The 23,172-nt window shown below is 41.8% G+C and overlaps 2 protein-coding genes across 30 annotated transcripts in view; one reads left to right on the top strand and one right to left on the bottom strand.

Annotated features, from left to right (window-relative positions):
• The window catches only part of TRIP12 (thyroid hormone receptor interactor 12), a 166,102-nt gene that overhangs the window by 130,896 nt on the left and 12,034 nt on the right, over positions 1 to 23,172 (bottom strand). For 10 of the 29 annotated variants that reach the window (XM_032754001.2, XM_032754027.2, XM_032754037.2 and 7 more), the window contains exon 1: positions 16,937 to 17,068. The exons of 1 other annotated variant lie outside the window; for it this stretch is intronic. The gene's annotated coding sequence lies outside the window, so the exon portion shown is untranslated. Of the gene's footprint in view, positions 1 to 4,014; positions 4,136 to 16,126; positions 16,267 to 16,337; positions 16,847 to 16,936; positions 17,069 to 17,427; positions 17,482 to 17,713; positions 17,859 to 23,172 lie in introns of those variants that run through there. 18 more of the 29 variants (XM_032754004.2, XM_032754024.2, XM_032754035.2 and 15 more) reach the window with 10 other exon arrangements.
• FBXO36 (F-box protein 36) overlaps positions 17,564 to 23,172 on the top strand; it is a 93,924-nt gene continuing 88,315 nt past the window's right edge. Inside the window, 1 exon segment of the mRNA XM_032754074.2 lies at positions 17,564 to 17,671. Coding sequence (XP_032609965.1) covers positions 17,576 to 17,671 — 96 coding nt within the window. The 5' untranslated portion in view covers positions 17,564 to 17,575.

The following is a 23,172-nucleotide window of genomic DNA, read 5'->3' as shown; positions in this document are numbered from 1 at the left end:
TGCTGCAGATACCTCAAACTATCCTTTACACTCAACTACTTTGAGAAGCTGCTAGATCGTTACTGGCAGTGCTAACAAACATATTACTGATTACATACCAGCTTTCACAGTTTGAGAGCTAGACTTCAACATTTTGAGATCTTTGGTTTTTTGAATCTTACGGGTATTAATTTTGTGAATTTAACAATATTATTCTGAGGTATCCACGACCTTCAGACTGCTAAAGAATCTATGCTTCAAAAAAGGTTAAGGGCATCCAGACTTAAAAGGTCCCAAGCAAAACTTTCAAATGAAACAGAGAAAAGAAAATAGAGCATGCATAATCATTAAGCACAGCTCGTCCAACTTACTTCAGTTACACAGATATGCCTTCACATACAGTGGTGACACACAGTAGGTCATTCATATTAGACTGCATATTAGAATTTAAAAGCCAATGGTCTAAACCTGGCTGTGTACAAAATACCATTACTGTGTGTGGGGTTTTTTTTTTTTTTTTTTTTGCCAGAAGTATGATCCAGTTGTCAGTAATAAGATATACAGGGAGACAGGCTAGGCATCCTCTAGGAATACTCTTGCTTTCTAGATAAACAATAGGAACACAACAGTATCTTTTCTTCTTCCTGACTCAAATGCAATGGACACAATGACTTCAAGCCTTGACAGCCATTCAGTAACCGTGAGAACCACTTGCTGCTTAGAATGGCAGAGCAGAAACACAGAGCCTGGCCCTTGCTGGAACCACTGTGCAAATGAACCATGTCGTGCAAGGAAAAACAAACCCTAATCTGTTTAAGGCCTTGTTGGTCAAGTTTTCCATTTACTTGCAGGTGAAAATGTTCCTATCAGAAAAAGGAATTATTATGGATAGGGTGACCCAGTAAGGCCATCTGAGCTAAAACCTTACGCATAAAGAAACAGCCATTAAGATCTAGAAGATGACGTTCCACAGAGCAAGAGCAAGTAGAAGGCAAGAAAAGCAGATGATGTCAGAGAGGTGGCCATGTAGGAGCCTGTGAGCCACAACAAGGAGTCTTTCTTACTCTTCCCATTGGGCTGCCACAAGCAAAGAGCCACATCCTGCACAAGGGTAATACAAAAGATATTACAAGTATCTCAAGTTAATATAAGATATTCCAAGGTAATACAAAAGATAAGGGAGGAAAATTTCATTTAAAAACATGGCTTTGCCGGGCGCGGTGGCTCACGCCTGTAATCCCAGCACTTTGGGAGGCCGAGGCGGGCGATCATGAGGTCAGGAGATCGAGACCATCCTGGCTAACACAGTGAAACCCCGTCTCTACTAAAAATACAAAAAATTAGCCGGGCGCGGTGGTGGGCGCCTGTAATCCCAGCTACTCGGGAGGCTGAGTCAGGAGAATGGCGTGAACCCAGGAGGCGGAGCTTGCAGTGAGCCGAGATTGCGCCACTGCACTCCAGCCTGGGTGAAAGAGCAAGACTCTGTCTCAAAAAAAAAAAACAACCATGGCTTTGACCAGGCGCAGTGGCTCACACCTGTAATCCCAGCAATTTGAGAGGCTGAGGCAGGTGGATCACGAGGTCAAGAGATCAGGACCATCCTGGCCAATATGGTGAAAACCCTGTCTCTACTAAAAATACAAAAATTAGCTAGGCATGGTGGCGGGCACCTGTAGTCCCAGCTACTCAGGAGGCTGAGGCAGGAGAATTGCTTGAACCTGGGAGGTGGAGGTTGCAGTGAGCTAAGATCACACCACTGCACTCCAGCCTGCGCAACACAGTAAGACTCCATCTCGAAACAAAAAAAAAGAAAAAAATTAAGAAATTTATCCTCCAGCAATTAAAAAAAAGACCTTGAAACTAGGTAAAGAGGAATATGGGATGTTCCTTATACTATTTTTGCAAGAGTTTTATAAATCAGAGACTATATCAAAATAAAGACATCAAAAAATGTATGCCATATCACACTGCTCACACTGACCTTATTTGAAACTGTAAGTAGTCAAAGAGACTATAATTAGCAGTGATAAAACACTTGAATCTAAATCAAATTTAGAAACAGCCCCCCCCACAAAACTTTTCTAAGTGTGTAATCTGGGTCAGGGTTATTTTTCCTTTCAATTTTTAGGTTCCACTTTAATTGTCCATTAAATTTACTCAAAACCTAAATTATAACATCTTAAAAATAAATACACACTGTTGACTGTAACTTTATAGATTGCTACCAACTGTGAAAATAGGGCACTGTTTAGGAGAACTATTAACATTTACAACACAACAAATACTATTTGATCACTTAACTAGGAACCAGGCACTGTGCTAGGTAAGAACTTCATTTACTTATTAAAAATTGAGAAGAATCCTGAAAAGTATGTATATTCTATATTTTACACAGTAACATGCTCAAGGTCAAACAAGGAAAAACTAGAACCCAAGTTCATCTTGCTGCAAAGTCTGTAACACTCGCAATGATCTCATTTCAACTCTAAAAGTCTACCACTCAAATAATTCAAGATACTATCAGAAAAATCCATCCTCTCAAAACTGTCTTTTCAGATGCAAAGAAAAGGAAAATAAAAACACTGTCTCTCAAAAGGCATGGTTACTAAAAATAGTATTCTTACAATGCTGAGGAAGCTGAGGCAAGAAGATTGCTTGAGGCCAAGAGTTCAAGACCAGCCTGGGCAACATAGCAAGATTTCATCTCTACAATAAATAAAAAATTAACCAGGCATGGTGGCGCATGTCTGTAGTCTTAGCTACTCCGCAGCTAAGGAGAGAGGACCACTTGAGCCCACAAGTTCGAAGCTGCAGTGAGATATAATCACACAACTGCACTCCAGTCTAAACAACACAGAGAGACCTTATCTCTAGAAAAAAATAACAAAATAATAATAATAATAGCTTACAAATGCAAGCACTTATCCTATACCAGGCATTGTTTTAAATGTTTTACATATATTAACTAATTTAATCCTCATAACAATCAGGATATAAATACTATTTTTACTCCCATTTTATAGATGGGAGAACTAGTGTCAAAAAAAAAAAAAAGTTTATTCAACTAGTAATGTTGGAGCCTAGATTTAAACTGAATCTCAGTGTTCGCTCTTAACCACTTCACTAAACTTATTATTATTTATATATTATCACATTATCCTCCACCAGCAGAGACTGTGCTAACCTATATAAGGTACTACGGGCCCAGCCCTGAGCCAAGGGAAGGATTCAATACAGGTTAGTTACTAATATTTTTCAAGATGCCTTTTCTTAATATTCTTATCCCATTTATTTTCCACACCAGTGGACTGACCTAGATCATTAGACTATATTATATACCTTTTTTAGTGACACATCAAAAAGGGAACCAGGAATTTAAATCTGAATTCAAGGTGGACAAATACATACAGATGCAAATAATGCAACTATTCTGAGAAATATCTTGGTAGTATTTTTACCATATTCTTTATTCCAAACAGTTGGTCATCTTATGAAGCATCTGCGTAACGTCTCACAATTCAGTTTAAGAGATTTTAGGCCGGGCACGGTGGCTCTCGCTTATAATCCCAGCACTTTGGGAGGCCGAGGCAGGCGGATCACGAGGTCAGGAGATCAAGACCATGGTGAAACCCTGTCTCTACCAAAAATACAAAAAATTAGCCGGGCGTGGTGGTGGGCGCCTGTAGTCTCAGCTACTCGGAGAGAATGGCGTCAACCCGGGAGGCGGAGCTTGCAGTGAGCCGAGATTGCGCCACTGCACTCCAGACTGGGTGACAGAGCAAGACTCCGTCTCAAAAAAAAAAACAAACAAAAAAGGAGATTTCATGCTGCTGGACATGGTGGCTTATGCCTGTAATCCCAGCACTTTGGGAGGCTATGTGGCCAGACATGATGGCTCATGCCTGTAATCCCAGCAATCTGGGAGTCCGAGGCAGGCAGATCACTTGAGGCCAGGAGTTCAAGACCAACCTGGGCAATATAATGAGATCCCTCTACAAAAAATAAAAAAAATTAGCCAGTCACAGTAGCACATACCTGTGGTCCCAGCTACTGAGGAGGCCGAGGAAGGAGAATCACCTGAACATGGGAGGCAGAGGTTGCAGTGAGCTGAGATCACACCACTGCACTCCAGCCTGGGTGACAGAGTGAGACTGTCTCAAAAAAGAAAAAAAAGAGATTTTATATGTTAGTTTTGTCCACGTTTACCACTCTCCCTTTAAGACTGTAAACTCCAGGCCAAGGACTACATTTTATATACCTTTATAATCCTAAATCTTGGCCTAGGGCCTGAAATAAGAAGTGTTCAAAAATACTTATTATACCCTGATAAGGGCCAGGAGTGGTGACTCATGCCTGTAATCTCAGCATTTTGGGAGGCCACAGTGGAAGGACCACTTGAGCCTAGGAGTTTGAGACCAGCCTGGGCAACATAGGGAGACCCTGGCTCCACAAAAAAAAAAAAAAAAAAAAAAAAAAAATTAAAATATTAGTTGGATGTGGTGGTGAACACCTGCAGTTCCAGCTAGTCAAGAGGTTAAGGTGAGAAGATCACTTGGGCCCAGGAGGTTAAGGCTGCAGTGAGCAGTGATTGTGCCACTGGACTCCAGCCTAGGTGATAACATTGAGACCTTGTCAAAAAAAAAAAAAAAAAGCCTGGTACAGTGGCTCATGCCTATAATTCCAGCATTTTAGAAGGCTGAGGCAGGAGGAGTGCATGAGGCCAGGAGTTCAGGATCAGCCTGGGCAACCAAAATTCTGTCTTTACCAAAAAACACCAAAATAGCCAGGTACGGTGGCGTGAGCCTGTAGTCTCAGCTACTCAGGAGGTGAAGGCAGGAGGATCACAAGATCCACGGGCTTTCAAGGCTATGGTGAGCCATGATTGTACCATTATGCTCCAGCCTGGGTGACACCCAACTCTAAAAACAGAGTGAGACGCCCAACTCTAAAAACAAAAAAAACTTAATAATATATACCATTTGCTTATAATTCACATGTATTAATTCTATATCCACTGCTAGAGTAACTTCACTGAGATGCCTTAAATGATTGCTTTTCTAGGTTTGAGAGTATTGCTACATACAATTCAAGCAACACCTTTAAGAGCAAAATGCAGCAGTTGCTGAAACCAAGATAACTTCTTTCCTTGAGCCATGATTCTAATACTAGCCCTTAAAATAGAAACAATTCCAGAATTTTTTTAGAACTGTTGTTTTACTAAGTCCTTGATTTTACACTCCTTAAAATAACTATAGATAAAGCCATTCCTAACTTTACGACTGTCTGAAGAAATATGGAAAACTTCCCAAATCCTTTACTATTGCATTAAAAATTTAAATAAACTCAGCAAGAATCATGAAAAAGTTCTAAGTTTCTTGAGATACAGTAAACTCTCAGAAGTTAACTCTGTAATTACAAATCACCTTCATTTTCTTTTTTAGTAATAAGAAACAAAACCTTAACACTATGGCTGAATATCAGTAAACACGTGAGTTAGGTAGTAGACCCATTTTACAGAAGAGAAAGAAACTCTGGTATTCCAGCAAACATAAGTTTACCAATCCCTTAACTGATTGAAGAAATAAACTGAGTGTCAATTAAAACAGGTACCACAATGAAAATATAAAATGATGGTGTATTATCTCTTCAGCAATTCCTTTCAGTAGTCCTTAGTTTCTGTAATGACAAGATACCTGGAAAAAACGTCATGGCCTAATATACAGGCAGCTGAAAAGTAATACTAGATGGTTAGAAGAGGCAGAAGCAGATTATCTTACAGCACCACACCAAAGGCTGAAATACCCCAAGTCTTAGTTCATAGCAGCAACTGGAAAGGCAACACTTTTCAAAAGGCAGGATGTAGAGTAGAGTAAAAAAGATGAACTCTGCAATTAACAGTCTAGTTTTCTGAAAGGATTTTTGAGGCCAGAATGTGAAAATCAACACTAACATTACTAATGACAGTTCAGAAATAATTAGCAAATAGGTCTGATCACCTATTCAGAAGTTAAGACTACTGAATCTTCTTAAACATCAGCCTACGTGTTGCCATCTACTGGGGGAAGGGCACAAATGCATTTGGACCTGGGGTGGAGGGGTAGAGATCAGGGTCAAATTCCCTTCAGACTAAGCTGTTTCCCTAGGTGAGAAGAAATGAAAATACATGCTTCATAAAGGAAAAAATATATGAAGCTGGGTGGCTGTTTTGCAGAAAAATAGGCACTCTTGTGCTACAGCAGTAAAACATATAGACTTCACGAATATTTTTATTCTAAAGTAAGTCCACAAAATGTTGGACAATACAACCTTCCTTACTCCACAAACAGGTACAATTCTGAGTCATAAATCTGCATAGCTAGCATCTCTGCTTTCTACATAAGAATCAAATTAATTCAAACTGCAATTAGGAAAGTCTGTAAGAACACACTAGAAATAAAAGCTGCTAAAGAAAGCTAAATATCATAGCTATCAGAACAATCAAAAAACTTTTTTAGTTTCTCTTCAGCCACCATATAACCTAACTTCTCAGTTTTAAAATCCTGTGTACATACTTGTATAAAAGTAACGGTATTTGTTAAAGGATATAAAACTATGCTAGATAGGAAGAGTATGTTCTCCTGTTCTATTCCACTGCAGGGTGACTATAGTTTAATACATAGTTTCAAATAGCTAGAGGGAAGATAATGAATGTCCCAACACAAAGAAATGATAAATGTCTGCGATGATGGTATGCTAATTACCCTGGTCTGACTACTATACATTGTATGTATTGACACATTACTAAGTGCTCCATAAATACATACATATTATGTGTCAAAATAAAATTTTAAAAACAAAGGGGTAACAACTCTACTATGCAGAGTGCAAAGCAAATATTTTATTAGAATATTTAATTTGATTAAACTACGTAATATTAATTTGTACTTTTTTAAAGTATTTACATATTTATCCCAGAGTCAGTAATGGCTAGAAAAAAAAAAAAGTATTTAAATATTTAAGCCACAATTCACTTTTGTTTTAAACATAATTTCACTGTATTGAATGCTAAGCAAAAGTTTCCCTGTATAAGACTTACAAATTACTGAGGACAACTCACAAAAAATCATGCATTAGGCATCAAAAAGTATTTTGAATTACAAAAAATCTGAACAATCAACAGTTGAACGTACTGAGACAAAATGATTGATAGCTTCCACTAAAGGAAGACGTCTTGTCCAACAGAGGACTGGTGTGAGTCATTTAAACAATAAACCAGCTCCTGCTTATTTAACATTTTAAACAACAGGAAAAAACAAGAAGCTTTACCTTCACTACTTCTATCTCCTCCAAAGCTTAACACAAAAACTTTTATATTTAGTACCAGAAAGGGAAGCACTGTCATAAAAAATAACATCTAAAAGCACCTTTATTTTTGTTTTCAGTTCATTCATAAATATTTCTGTATATCTTTTTCACATGACCTATTCAGGGATCAACAATCATTCAACATCATCTGTTAAATCTAATTCCGTGATCTCCCATTTAAGAACTTCAATAATCTCAGCCCAATTTCCTGTTATTTCATATATATGGACCCTCTACTCCAGAGAGCCCATTTACCTTAATATTAGATCCTCACGACAATTACACCTTTAAGCTCCCCATTCTTCCATACCTTCCTCCAAACAATCAGGGCCAGTTTAAGCCCCTCTCTTCATAGTCTTCCTAAGTAACTTCAACCCAGAACTGAACCTCTCTAAACTTCCAAGTACCCACTGTATAAAACTCAATCTTGTACTTAATAACAAATATGCACAATGTTAGATGTTGTGTGCTGTTGTCGTAAGTTTGAACTCATCTACAGCAAAATACATTTCAAGATAAGGAATCTCCTTTTACAAATCTCTTCTTTTTCAGCACCCTCTAAGAGGGCAGATCTTGTATGGAACCAGATATGCACTCACATTAGCTGCTGATGAATATTTGTTTTTGTTTTTTGAGACAGGGTCTCACTCTGTGGCCTAGACTGGAGTGCAGTGGCATGATCTTGACCCATTGCAGCCTCAACTTCCTGGGTTCAAGCGATCCTCCTGCCTCAGCCTCCCAAGTAGCTGGGGCTACAGGCATGCACCACCACATTAGGTTAATTTTTTTTTTTATTTTTAGTACAGATGATGTCTTGCTGTGTTGCCTAGGTTGGTCCTGAACTCCTGGGCTCAAATCATCCTCCTGCCTCAGCCTCCCTAGGGGTTGGAGTTACAGGCATGAGCCACAGCACCTGGCTGAATATTTGTAAATGAAGATGCTTCAACAATTTATTTAGTATAGCCACAAATCATGCCCTAATTCATGTTTCTTAATTTACATTCTAATATCAGATTTTCTAAATGCAGAAAATCTACATTTAGAATATTTACAGAATATTTCTCTATGCTAAATACTATACTCCTACATACAGTTTTAGACAAATAAGCTGTGATGGAATAAGTTAAATATCAACTATATGAAACATAACAGAACTTGGAAGACAAGGAATAACTTTCAGGTCCCCTTTATATTCTGCCAAGCACAACTGTGGCACACAGTAAGCACTTGATAAATATGTACTGATAAATAAATCATCATATACTAATAAACATAATCTCCAAATGCTAAATTTGGGGTAACCAACTAACTAAAATATTCTAGGGCCTTAACAATTCCTTAAGTAGCTGATTTTAATGAGCCTAATTTTGAAAAACTTATATTCTACACGCAGCTGCCAACCCCTGAAAAATGAAAACAAGTAAATTATGGCAAAAGATGCTAATATTATTTCACAACATTGTTTCTCAATGTGTCACACCAAAACACACTACCACGTACACCTACCATGTACAATGCATTATGTTGGAAGCCTTGTGCCAGACAATGTGAAGATAAAAGAATGAGATCTCTACCTTGAAGAGGCCAAAAATGCAGTTAAGAAGTTAAAATGTAAACAACTAATTACATAAGACAGAATGTGAAAGTCATCCTGAAATATGTTACAGAAGGAGAATAGGAGAGTAAGGAGTAAAAATTTTAAAGGAGTCACTAGAAGAAAGTTAAGTGCGTGTATATATAATTGCAAGAGATACAGGCCAGGCGCGGTGGCTCACACCTGTAATCCCAGCACTTTGGGAGGCCGAGGCGGGTGGATTGCCTGAGGTCAGGAGTTCGAGACCAGTCTATAATCCCAGCTACTCAGGAGACTGAGGCAGGGAATCACTTGAACCAAGGAGGTGGAGGTGGAGGTGGAGGCTGCAGTGAGCCGAGATCGCACCACTGCACTCCAGCCTGGGCGACAAAGCGAAACTCTGCCTCAAAAAATAAAAATAATAATAAAAATAATAGATACAAGATGTGAGAGGGGTATCAATTCAAGTAGACAAAAAACCAAAGCAAAAATGCTAAAAAGTTGCTGGGTGTGTTCAGAGAGGAAGAAACAGTTCAATCTGATTGCAGCCAAGGATGCAAAACAAACATAACCACAAAATACTGGGGTCCTAGAAATTGATAGCATTTGCATATATTTCCTATTTACAAGGCTACTGGAAGCACTTGGTTTTTGAGAATCAAAAAAAGTAGGGGACCTTCATATGATCTCTATGAACCTGCTCTCTAAGGACACAAAGCAGCTTAAATTACAACTGAAGAGAGAATTTCAAGAGATGGGCTACTGTGAAAACTCACTTTAGGTTTCCAGGGCATCACACATGTTTACCAGTATAAAATCTTTAAATTAAGTTCATCTGACCTTAAGAACACAGCACAAGGTACATCTATTTATTCAGAGCACTGCCCACGGTTAGAATGAGTAGGAGTTTTGAAGTCAGGGTAGAACTCATTGGTTATGACAGCCAACAAGTTGATTAAAATACACACTGAAATGCTGTAACTTCAAGTCTTGAAGGCTTGTTGATGGACACTTACGCTTATAAATAGCCTTCAAAAATCCATGTATGGGTAATAACACCATATTTATAGAAATATGTACATGCTCTCTAAAAAGAAACAGAATAAACTAGAATGATGTATACTATTACAAATTGGAAACACTAATCATTTAGCACTGCATTAAAACATATTGGCCAGGCACAGTGGTTCATTCTTGTAATACCAGCACTTTGGGAGGCCAAGGCGGGTGTATCACGTGAGGTCAGGAGTTCAAGCCCAGCCTGGCCAACACGGTGAAACCTGTCTCTACCAAAAATACAAAAAATTAGCTGGGTGTGGTGGCAGGCGCCTATACCCCGGCTATTCGGGAGACTGAAGCAGGAGCATTGCTTGAACCCAGGAGGCGGAGGTTACAAGTCAGCCAAGATTGCGCCATTGCACTCCAACCTGGACAACACAGCAAAACTCAATCTCAATAAAAAACTTACTTAGGTCCTCAATGTACTTTATCAACTATTATAATACACATAATGGTCAATTAAAGAAAAACAAAATGGCTTGCCCTAATTCTTTTTTAAAATGTATGACTTAAAGTAACTTGCAGTCTCCAAAATATATACTGACTAAAAGTCTCAAAATCATTTTAGCATTAACGATGCAAAATAAGAATCAAATTTTTAAAAATAAGACATTAAGCCATTACAAAATATTTCCACTTACAGTATCTTATTTTATTTTCACAAAACTTATTCTATCAACAAACACTTAATCCCTATTATGGTCCAGGTACTGTGCTAGATGCAGAGACAAAAAGGGACACTACTTGAGATTAGTGTCCTCATAAAAGTTAAAAAAAGAAGGGTGGGGGCTAAAGACTTTAAAGAACTCATAATCAACTAAGGAATACTATTGTATACTAAAAAAATATATATATACTTTTTGAGACACGGTCTCAGTGTCACCCAGGCTGGAGTGCAGTGGCACAATTATAGCTCACCACAGCTTCCATCTCCCAGGCTCAAGCAATCCTCAGCCTCCCAGGTAGCTGAGACTACAGGCATGTGCCACCATGCCCAGCTAATTTTTTATTTTTAGTAGCGACAAGGTCTCTACTACGTTTCTCAGGCTAGTCTCAAACTCCTGGGCTCCAAGTGATCCTCCTGCCTCAGCCTCCCAAAGTTCTGGAATTACAGGCATGAGCCACTGGGTCAAATGTTTCAAGTAGAATAACTATGCATATAACAGAGGTATGTTCGAGTTAAGAGTTTTAACAAATGAGGCAATGGTCGACAGTACTGTAAACAAGTGGAGAAAAGGCCTTGTGTTCCAATTCATCTGTGGAGCCTAATCTAAATACAGAATGTCTAGCATATAAATGACAATTGACTCTACATTAGGTGGTAATAATCAAATTTTTCAGATTAGGCACTTGAAGGTCACAAAGTACTAAGTTAAATTATTTGCCCAAGGTTGCAGAGATGGGAAATGCATAGCCAGGATTGGAACCTAAGTCTTGCCTTCAAATCAGATAATCACTTGAACAGTGCTATTAAGGAAAACACACAGAGTAGCAGGTATTTTTCACTCTAGATCATCTGAATGACTTTTTAAATCAAGCATAACCATGATACCCGGGTGTGGTGGCGCCCGTCTGTGATCCCAGTACTTGGGAGGCTGAGGCAGGAGAATCACTTGAACCCGGAAGGTAGAGGTTGCAGTGAGCCGAGATCACGCCACTGCACTCCAGCCTGGGTGACAAGAGTGAGGCTCCGTCTCAACAAACAAACAAGCATAACCATGAAACTGACTACTGCCAATAGCTACTGCACTCTCAAGACAAAGCATGCAAGCCTGAATAATGAGTAAGTTCCTTTTTCTTCTATCCAATCCAGTTTAATGAAATCACTGAAATCACAAGAAACAACCAAAATCTAAAAGGCCTCAGAGAAAAATGACTGAACAGACTTATTTCAGTCTAGGAAACCTCTTTTTGCCAATAACCTAAAACTATCAGTAAGTTAGGATATTAAAGAACTACATTTTTTTAAAAACCCAAGACATTAGTGGAGTTAAATTTTACTTAGAAAAAAAAAAAAAGAAAAATCAAGGGACAGGTCTAGCATCAGTATACTTATCTATTTATTACAAATAACAGCAAGCATCCATTATGCACAGAGAAACCCAGCAGAGAGGTAGAGAACAACTGCTTTGAGGTTATGTCTTCAAGTCTGTAACACAGCTTTTGAAATGATACACAAGTACCAAAAGAAAATACACAAGTAAAGCTTACATTAAACTACACGTTAAGAATTACCAAGCACTGGCCTGGCGTGGTGGCTCACGCCTGTAATCCCAGCACTTTGGGAGTCCAAGGCAGGTGGATCAAGAGGTCAGGAGATCAAGACCATCCTGGCTAATACGGTGAAACCCTGTCTACTAAAAATACAAAAAAATTAGCTGGGCGTGGTGGCGGGCACCTGTAGTCTCAGCTACTGGGGAGGCTGAGGCAAGAGAATGGCATGAACCCGGGAGGTGGAGCCTGCAGTGAGCCGAGATTGCACCACTGCACTCCAGCCTGGGCGACACAGCAAGACTCTGTCTCAAAAAAAAAAAAAATTACCAAGCACTAAGATTGTATACAACAATCTAAAAATTATACTTTTCTGTAATATCCACCAGATTTTTATTCTTCCACCCTATCTGGCCTGGACTCCCCTCAGGCTTGGCCTTATTAACTAAAGCTTGGCCTATGAAAAAAGTGGCACCGAATAATTCACTGGCTTAACACTAAAACATGGCAGTGACAGTTGATATCCATCCAGGCACTCTAATGGCACATTAGTCAGGGGAGATGTGAAGAGGCCATGATCACTGAACCAACCAAGAGAAAGCATTCTGAAGAATCTGCTGGGGTCAAAGAACCCTTCCAAGCAGATTGGAGTGCAGTGGCATGATCATAACTATTAACTTCCAATCTCTGGGTTCAAGCAATCCTTCCGCTTCAGCCTCCAAAGTTGCCTAGAACTACTGATGCATACCACCATGCCCAGCTAATTTTTTTTCTTTTTTGTGGAGACAGTCTCACTATGTTGCCTGGGTTACAACTCCTCGCCTCAAGCGATCCTCCCACCTCCCCATCTCCAATGCCACCTCACCCAGACCAATCAGGTTTATTAGTATACCTTCACACATACCACATTAACATGAAATCATCCTTGCCCTCAGGAAGCCTACAGTCCAATCAGGGAAACAAAAGCAACACATGTCAACGAATGCAATACTGTAATGCAGAAACGAAGCAAGTACAGTTAATCAGAAATACAAAGATCACAGGTAGAAACTTGTTTGAGGAAGTGATCTGAAGGGATGAGTTGTAAGTTGTTCTTTACATCCTTTATCTTCTATGTTTTTCTGTACATAGTGGGTGCCTGCTTGATTTAAATGAGGGAAAAGTCCATGTCAAACAGGCAATTGCAAAGAACGATTTCAGTGAAGATAAAAAAACCAAGTAGGTTGCTGTTTTGACTTGAATCCATCAAATAGCAAACAAAAAAATAAAGGAGCAACTGGTATCCCATTTGCTCAAAAAGATCCCTACCCATCCACTTAAAAGGGGGGAAGTTCCCTAGGTTCTGTAAAGAAAACAGTGACCAAGATTCAGAAGCATTATTCCCTAATTGTAATCTTTTACATTAAGTCAATTTCATTAGAATCACAAACCAGAACAGGTACTTTGTCAATAAAAAACGTAAACGAATTTGAAGTTTCTTTAAACAGATAACAAGTTTTTTCGGTAGAATGTATGGCAAACAAGTATCTGGCATGCTGATACCAAAAAAAGAAGGTAACTTTAAAAAGACAAAAATGAGACGCAAATTCTACTACCAATTAAGCAGCAATTTCAAATTATAAAGTTCTATAACTTTGTACCTTCAACCTACTTTACATTAATTCTCCCCTGCCCCATGGACCACCACCACTAATGAGAAGCTGTATCTTTTAAAAATGACCTCAAAACAGCTAATGTAATTTTCTAAAATTAACTTATTTAGCATGTTGTTTTTTTTCAGTCATTACATCTGTTGGGTCTCACAACCACCCAGTGAGGTAAAATAGAGATTACCTACTCCCATCTTACAGATAAAATAAATGAAGACCAGATAGGTTAAGTGACTAGCTCAAGGTCACAAAGCTACTAACTGGTAGTGTGTGAATTTCCAAGCCAGTGATGTTTTCTTTGCTAAGATGACAACCTTAAAATAAAGCAGGATATTAAAACCTTGTCTAGATAACATAAATACAATAATCTTAAAAGTTACACTGGGGCCGGTGTGGTGGCTATCCCCTGTAATCCCAGCACTTTGGGTGACCAAGGCGGGCAACACCTGAGGTCGGGAGTTCGAGACCAGCCTCGCCAACATAGTGAAACTCTGTCTCTACTAAAAATGCAAAAATTAGCCGGGCGTGGTGGCGCGTGCCTGTAATCCCAGCTACTCAAGAGGCTGAGGCAGGAGAATCGCTTGAACCAGGAGGCAAGGGTTGCAGTGAGCCTAGACTGCACCACTGTACTCCAGCCTGGGCGACAGAGCAAGACTCTGTCTCAAAAAAAAAAGTTACAATGGGAAAGGAATCACACATAGAATCATACATTACTACAAATTTATTTTGCCAGGTGAAAGTACTGATTTTACCGTGATCTACCTAGCATCCCATTCGTTTTTTAAATGTAACTACTTTAGTTTAGCACCTTCTGGAACCTAACTGCCAAAACTGTTCTCAAACTTTCTGAAAGTAAATGAAAAAAAAAAAAAAAAAAAAAAAAAACGCCTGTTCATAGACACAGACTAAGTAGTATAAATGTCAGCTGAACAGACTTAAAAACTGCTCACACTCCTGAAAAACTGGGGACTAAATGGAAACAATGATAATCAGTTTTCCAATTCTTATGGACATTGGCACATTCATAGAAAGGCAGACATGTACAAAGCCCAAAAACCCCAATCATATTATATACTCTTAAGCTTAAAATAAATGAAATAAAAATTCCCTCAATCTCACAAAGATAGTCACAGCAGTTCAATATTTCTGGGGCTGAACACACAGCAGGAAGTGTCAAAAGAAAGAATTAGAAATTTTGTATACTTTAAAACTTGCACTTAATATTGATCACTTCGCATGCGGTAAATATGAAAATCAGCCTCAATAAAATCCTCTACAATTTATTGTCTCTAAACCTCTGCTAATTCCATTCCTCAACCCCCCCGGGGTGTTAATGCGACACACACAGGCCTCATATACAGGCCTCTTGCCTTTTTTTCTAACACAACTAGGACCTTTGTTCTGAGCGTCGTTTTACCCCACTCAATAGCTCTTTCAACTTTCTACCCCGTATTTTTTGTTTTGTTTTTGAAGAGGAGACTCTGAGCCTCAACTTGATAGGTCTTTAAAAAATGAAATGCCAAAAATATCTAATGAGACTCTCGAGAGGAATAGAAAGTTAAACACATCAGTAAAGGGCCTACAAAACGGAGTAAAGCCTGGAGATCGGGTGATCTGGCAGCCCAGGCAAGATAGAGGACCGCGACTAGGAAGGGAGACAGCAGGAGAGCAGTTAGACGTCCACTTAGAACGGATTCACTGCGCTATTAACCGTACCCGCCCCGCCACCCCCCACCGGCCCAACCTTTATACACAGACACATTCCCTCCCTCAATTAACTAAAGAAGCAATTAAACTATACCCACCACCAGACTCCATGCTTAGGCTAAACCTCCCCCAGACAAAGTAAAACAGCATTATCAAAAAAACAAACATCTGTCTTAAGGGTTTGGAAGCTGCCCCTTCCGTTCTCTCCTCACCACGTAAGGTAACCAATTCCCTCCTGTCCCCCACCAGCAGTTCAAACGTGTGATTTCCCACCGATTTACATGTGTTTTTATGTTTTTCCGCATTTTTCCGTCTAAGAAATGAAGGATTTCTTATTCTGAGGAAGGGAGAGACGCCGAGGAAGACAGGATTTGAGGTTTTACTGCCTTCGTTATTCGAACTCCCCTCTAACTTCTTCCTGTACTAGAAACCCACTCACTATAGAGAAGGAAGGAGAGGGGCTCAACTGACGGACAAACGTTGTAATAGGTTTTATGTAATCCACATATAAATAAATTAATCGCCTGACTCGCTCTGAATGCTAATACGATTGGGGTGACAATTGGCCCACCTCCCTCCCCCAAGTCTAGTTAAACCCACCTACCACCAATTTCCATTCTGATCTATTTAAAAGGATACTCTATTCCTCTCAGTCAAGTTTCTCGGCTTCTTTAGGCCTCCCTGCATGCCCTCCTCCTCATCATCCTCAGCCTCAACTTCCCACGGCTTAAAAAACTGCCCCGCGCAGACCCCGTCTCCGGGCTCGCCCTCCCTCAACCGTCTCTCGCCGTCCCCCTGGGCAGGAAACCCCTTACTGCGGTCTAAAGTCACTCCGGCCTCTCCCTCCTCTGACCCTCGCTTCCCACAACTGTTGTCACTCGAGCTGCTCCCCAGTTTCCATTTCCGGGCCGTCCATGGCCCCGGAGCCTCCCCTTTCCCGATTTCCGGGCCCCTCGTCCCATTTCCGGGGAACCCTTGCCGTCTTCACACCCCCCACCTGCACTTCCGGCCCCCCACTTTCTCTCTTCCCAGACACCCTCCAAGCTCCAAAGCCCACTTCCGGCCCCCGCCGAGCTCCCCAACACCCGCAAGCCTTACCCCGGTTCTGTGAAGGGCCCTCCTCATTGCGGGGAGCCGGAGGAGGGACCCAGCGACCCCTGCCTCCCGCCGGGCCCCGGTCCCTCCGGCCGCGGCCGCCCTCGAGCGTCTCTCCCCTCCACCCCCGGCCCAGTCCTTCCGCGGCCCCGCCGCCGCCGGCGCCAGGAGCAGGCCAAGCGGGGGCCGAATCGCGGCGATGACACAACCGGGCTTCCTGGGACTTTCTGTTCCAGCTCCTCCCCCCGCCCCCCCAACCCCTCAGCTGGCCCCCTCCCCCAAGGCTTGCCCCCGCCGCCCGGAGTTGCGCCCCAATTACCTAGTTAGGCCCCAAAGTCTCCGGTCCGGACTCGGTGGCGCGGCAGTAACTTCCACTAGCTCCCCCCACCCCCCCCAGCGGCAGCGGCGGCGGCGGCTCCGGGTTCCTTCAATTATCAGCTGAGCCGCAGCACCGCGCCCGGCGTGCGCCTCCGCCCGTACCGCCTCCCTCCCCGCCCGCCCGCTCAGACACCCTCGGGGAACTACTTTGCCCTCGGGCTGCGGTGACGGGCTCGTCCGCGGGACCGGCCCCGCTGCCTACTGGCGGCCCATCACATCGCCCCTCCCTCCCCCGCCGTCCGGCTCGACTCTCTCAGCAGCCTCCGATCTCCGCCCGATCCCTTCGAGGGACCAGGAAGGGGACTGTGGAGAGCTGCTTGGTATCCCTCCGCCGGGGTCACCCCCTCCCCTCCGTGGTAGCAGGAACTAATTCCCCTTCGGGTCACCCGGGACCTAGAGCTGGAAATTTCACGGATCAGGGTTCCCTGAGACCTTTAGAAGAGGAGACGATCGCCCCAAGTTAGAAATCCTTCTGCCAGCTCATAAGCGTGGTTCAATTTAAACTAGGGTTTTGGCCCCTTGACCCCAACCAAGCCCCGCCCCTTCCTGGTTGTCTTAGCGACGGCGGTGGCGTCCAAAGATGGCGTCGTGGCTGCCGGAGACGCTGTTTGAAATTGTAGGACAAGGCCCGCCGCCGAGCAAAGACTATTACCAGTTACCGGTCACCCGGTCTCAGGCAAGTGCGAAACGCGGTTTACCCTCTCTCCTAACTCCCTACCTGGCCCGGTTGGGGCCCGGGACGCAGGCCGTGCTAGGCCGAGAGCAACCGCAGCCCGCCGGAAGCGCCCAGTCCCGGCTCCGCGCCGGGAGATTTCCTCGTCACCTCGGCCTCCTCGGTGTGGTGGCCCGCGTGTCCCTGCTCTCCCCGAGCCCGGCTAGTCCCTGGCAAGCCTTCTCTGCCTCCCCCCGGTGCCGCGCGCTCCTTTCCCGCCACCCTGCATTCTTACCCCTAGAGTTTTCTCCGCGCGAAGAGGAAAACGGGCGTCTCCGGCTTGCGTGCGGCCTCACCTCAGCGTGAGGAGGGAAAGAAAGACTCAGCCAAGTGTCCCAAGGAGGAGCTGGCTAGGGAGGGGAAAAGGAGATTGCCTCTTTTCCAGGATAGGAATTAATCATGGAGAATTTTATAAATCTCTTTGTGGCCTTTACGCGTGCCACGGCCACATCAAAACTTAGTTATTTCTAGTAGCAACTGACGATTGGGAGCTCTTACCTTTTGGAGTCCCTTCTATCCCATTGAAAGTGTGCGGGTGGTGGTATAAAAATGTTTCAGCTGCTCTGCCCTTCAGCCCCACCCATAATGACATCTGCTCCACAACAATAAGACCGAGGATTATATTATCTCCAAAGTAACCGTCGGCCTATTTTTATGCCTACTTTGGTTATTGAAGGTGGGCTTTTGGATGATTTCCTGTGTCCATGAAATTCTCAACTTGAGCGGGGCCTCCATTGGGAAGACGTTTCTAATCCTGGCTGAGCAGCCTGTCACTGAGTTATTCATGCACCCTGCCCTTTCAACAGATACTATTCCTATAAAATGAAATTTAGAAGTTTGTATATATTTGTTTTGGTGTGCATATTGATCATTCCCTCAGTTTTTCCAGGAGCCCTTAAAATAGGTGAGTTAATTTTTTTATATTTTTAAAAGCATTTTTTAAAATATAAATGTTAATATATAATTTTTAATTAAGATTTAGAAATATTACAAATGTAATATCAGCCTGTCCAAAAAAAATTTTTTTAAAAAACAGTACTGCTCCTTGCGGAGCGAGGCTAATTCATAGGCAGTGGGCCCAGAGTCAGCCTCAAGTTTTTAATTAAACTGTTTTTAGGGGTTTTTGCACATTTAGTGATTTATGAAATACTGAAAGGCATCCTTTTTTATACTTTTTTTAGTTAGTTTTTTTTTTTTTTTGAGACGGAGTCTCGCTCTGTCGCCCGGCTGGAGTGCAGTGGCGCGATCTTGGCTCACTGCGACCTCGTTTCACCGTGTTGGCCAGGATGGTCTCGATCTCTTGACCTCGTGATCCTCCTGCCTCCGCCTCCCAAAGTGCTGGAATTACAGGCGTGAGCCACCGCGCCCGGCCTTGTACATTTTTTAAAAGGATTATTGATTTTTCCATTGGCTTTAAGATTGTTTGTTTATCGAGAGGGAGTCTCCCTCTGTTGCCTAGGCTGGAGTGCAGTGGCGCGATCTCAGCTCACTGCAACCTCCGCATCTCCTGGATTCAAGCGATTCTCCTGCCTCAGCCCCTGGAGTAGCTGGGATTACAGGCGTGCGCCACCACGCCCAGCTAATTTTTGTATTTTTAGTAGAGACGGGGTTTCGCCATGTTGGCCAGACTGGTCTCCAACTCCTGACCTCAGGTGATCCAGCTGCCTCGGCCTCCCAAAGTGCTGAGATTATAGATTTGAGCCACCACGCCTGGCTGGCTTTAAGATTTATGATCCTAACATTTCTTCACCTCCTAACATGAGTGGTCAAAAATATGATCTGTTCTAATCTTACATGATTTTCTATTTTTATCTACCTCAAGTAAGTTAGAATGTTTTAATTTTTACAGCCTTTAAAAATTTGTCTTCTTTAGCATTTTCTTTCCCTTGAGGGTCTGGTATTTTACAAGTATGCTTCATTTCTCTCATTTGTAAGCCTCACCAGGCTGAATATCTTGTTGCCTTTTTGTTTTAGTAAATCATCCTTAGGAGTGCTCCTGGCATTCGGCTTCCTAAAGAATAATTCTGTTGTTGGTGTTCTTCAGACTTTGCCCTCAAGTCTAACTTAGGCGCATGCCTTTAACTATTCTTTTTTTTTTTTTCTTTGAGACAGAGTCTCGCACTGTCGCCCAGGCTGGAGTGCAGTGGCTCAATCTCGGCTCACTGCAAGCTCCGCCTCCTGGGTTTCACACCATTCTCCTACCTCAGCCTCCCGAGTAGCTGGGACTACAGGCGCCTGCCACCACGCCCGGCTAATTTTTTGTATTTTTAGTTGAGATGGGGTTTCACCATGTTAGCCAGGATAGTCTCGATCTCCTGGGATTACAGGCGTGAGCCACCGCGCCCGGCGCTAACTACTCTTTTTTAAGAAATCTTTCCCACCATCCCTTCAATGTTCTTAATTTTTCTTTTTCTTTATTTTTATTTTTTATTTATTTACTTTTTTTGCAAGTGAAAAACTCTCCTTTATCTCAGGTTCTGTCAGTTACATATACATAAAATCCTAAATTCTGATCCATTTTCTTTTTTAAGCATGCTGAATAAATCCACTACACTTCTACCAGTGAGAGTTAATCTCCAAGCTAATTAATTCACCCTCTTTTTAAAGTAAAATTTGTTGTAAAAAATGGCATGCCAAAAAAATATACTTTTCAGTCAACTGCCTTGAGAATATGCTATTTTTTAACCACAAGACAATTTTTCTGAGTCTCAGCACAGGAAACCAAACATCCAGTAAGAGGTGGCCTGACATAAATAAGTACTAAAAGACTAGCATTAAAATGTGTTTTATAAGATAGATTTTTTTCTGGAATGATTTTCTAAAATTATTTCTTGTACATTTCCTCCCCTTTCTCCTGTCTTTATTTTTTTAATGTTGTATATTATCCAAATTATGCCTCAGATTTAGATGAATCCTTCTTTCATGCTGATTCTGTTTTTTAGTCTCTTTTTCACTGCATCTTTTTCGTTGTCCTTAAATCCAAATAACTGCACATTTGACATGGATTTGAGGGCAGATATTTCTGTCATTAGTGTCATACCACCACTGACATAGTCCAGAATATAAATGTTATACATAAATATTTCCTTTGTTTATATAGTAACATTTGAAATATATTGTATGCTTATACAGGCACTTTTACTGCTTGATACCATGTTGTTTTGGGTTTTGGGGGGGGTTTTATTCAAATAAATAACTTTCGGATTATAGCTTGGGGTCAGTTTAGTTTCTCAAAGCTGATCTTTATAATGATGATCTCCAGCTTTAGAAAAAATAGTGCACTGCTTTCTAAATCAAAGATTCACTCAAAGGTTGGGCACAGTGGCTCAAACCTATAAACCCAGAATTTTGGGAGGCTCAGGTGGGAGGATTGCTTGAGGGAGGATTGCTTGAGCTAAGGAGTTTCAGACCAGCCTGGGCAACATAGCAAGACCCCTTCTCTTAAAAAAATAAAGGGGGGGTGGGGCTGAGCGCAGCTCATGCCTGTAATCTCAGCACTTTGGGAGGCTGGGGCAGGCGGATCACTTGAGGTCACGAGCTCAAGACCAGCCTGGCCAACATGGCAAAACCCTGTCTCTACTAAAAATACAAAAAATTAGCTGGGCATGGTGATGCACACCTGTAGTCCCAGCTACTCGGGAGGCTGAGGCAGGAGAATCGCTTGAACCCTGGAAGCAAAGGTTGCAGTGAGCCAAGATCACACCACTGCTTTCCGGCCTGGGCAAAAAAGCAAGACTCAGTCTTTAAAATAAATAAATAAATAAGATTTACTTGGCCAGGTGTGGTGGCTCACACCTGTAATTCCAGCACTTTGGTAGCCTGAGGGGTGGATCACTTGAGGTCAGGAATTCCACACCAGCCTGGCCAACATGGTAAAACCCTGTCTCTACTAAAAATACAAAAATTAGCTGGGCATGGTAGCATGAGCCTGTAATCCCAGCCACTGGGTAGGCTGAGGCAGGAGAATCACTTGAACCCAGGAGACAAAGGTTGCAGTGAGCCGAGATCTCACCACTGGGCAACAGAGTGAGACTCCATCTCAAAAAAAAATAAATAAATACTGTTATTCTTACTCTAGTTCTAGTAGTTTACATATATTTTCTTATATTGGATTCTAATTCTTTGAAAACTAGTAGATTAATAAAGTGTTAGGGGTGGAAAGGATCTTTGTTTTTTTTTTTTGTTTTTGCAACAAGAGTCTCACTCTGTCACCCAGGCTGGAGTGCAGTGGGGCGATCTCGGCTCACTGCAACCTCCGCCTTCTGGGTCGAAGTGATTCTCCTGCTTCAGCCTCCTGAATACCTGGGATTACAGGCACCCGCCACCATGCCCAGCTAATTTTTGTATTTTTAGTAGAGATGAGGTTTCACCATGTTGGCCAGGCTGATCTTGAACTCCTGGCCTCAAGTGATCTGCCCGCCTCCGCCTCCCAAAGTTCTGAGATTACAGGGGTGAGACACCAAACCTGGCCAGGGCTAGAAAGAATCTTGAATATTATTTAGTTCCTACTTTTATCACATATATATTCTTATTTATAGTGGGGAGAATGTAGCTAGTATTTGATTTGTAAAAACACTTTAATGACTAATCTTTTATATGTTGTATTTTTTCTAACTCCAAAGGAAGATCATGACCAATTGGCAAGTTAACGAGTGCAGGTGTTTTAAAATCTATGAGTCTAGAAGAAGCGAAAAATCACTTTATACTAAGTGGTCCAGGAGGGTACTGTTACCAGTATTGTACTCTTGAAATGTTGTCTTCTTTGTCCTCTCAAAATGGAAGTGTTGCTTAGGTGGCCAGAACAGTTAACTTAGGTTTAATGTGACAAGTACTGGAAAAGTGTTAGAAAGAGAGTAATGGTATGCTAAGTAGATGGGAACTGGCAGATACGGCCTCTTGCAGCCAATAACCCAGGTGGTTGTCCGAAGAGCACCAATATGTTATAGTTAACTCCAGCAGATGAAAGAAGGAAGAATTGGGCGATAGATTAGTCTTGTTTTATCTCTTTTACTAAATCCTATCCAAAGCTCCAAAAAGATATATGAAGCTAGTGTTATTTGAAAAAAAAAAAATGAAAACTCAGCCCCCTAAAAAAAATGGCAATTATTTTTGAAGTGCATTAGAGTTGTAGCACTAACAGACTGAAAACACCTGAGGTTGCATGCCAGCCTGTGACAGGAAGCTGTCATCTCAATGACTTCTGACAAAAGAATTAAAACTAGACTTGGTGACGGCTGGGCGAGAGACAACAAAAAATTGAGCTAGTGCCATTTCAAACTGCAGACCAATTTTGAAGATTTAAAATGTAAATGCAGTCTAATAAAAATGTTAATGCACACATCCTTTGACCCAGCAAATCCATTTCTAGGATTTGGATATCTAAAAATGCTATCACATGTGCACAAGGATATGTGAGCAAGATTATTCACCAAAGTCAATAATTGTAAAAACATTTTTCCATGAGA

Source organism: Hylobates moloch, unplaced genomic scaffold (genome assembly GCF_009828535.3).
Source record: "Hylobates moloch isolate HMO894 unplaced genomic scaffold, HMol_V3 SCAFFOLD_1, whole genome shotgun sequence".
NCBI classification, from domain to species: Eukaryota; Metazoa; Chordata; class Mammalia; order Primates; family Hylobatidae; genus Hylobates; species Hylobates moloch.
Note: the sequence above shows the minus strand (reverse complement) of the source record. Positions and strands in the feature narration are given on the sequence as shown.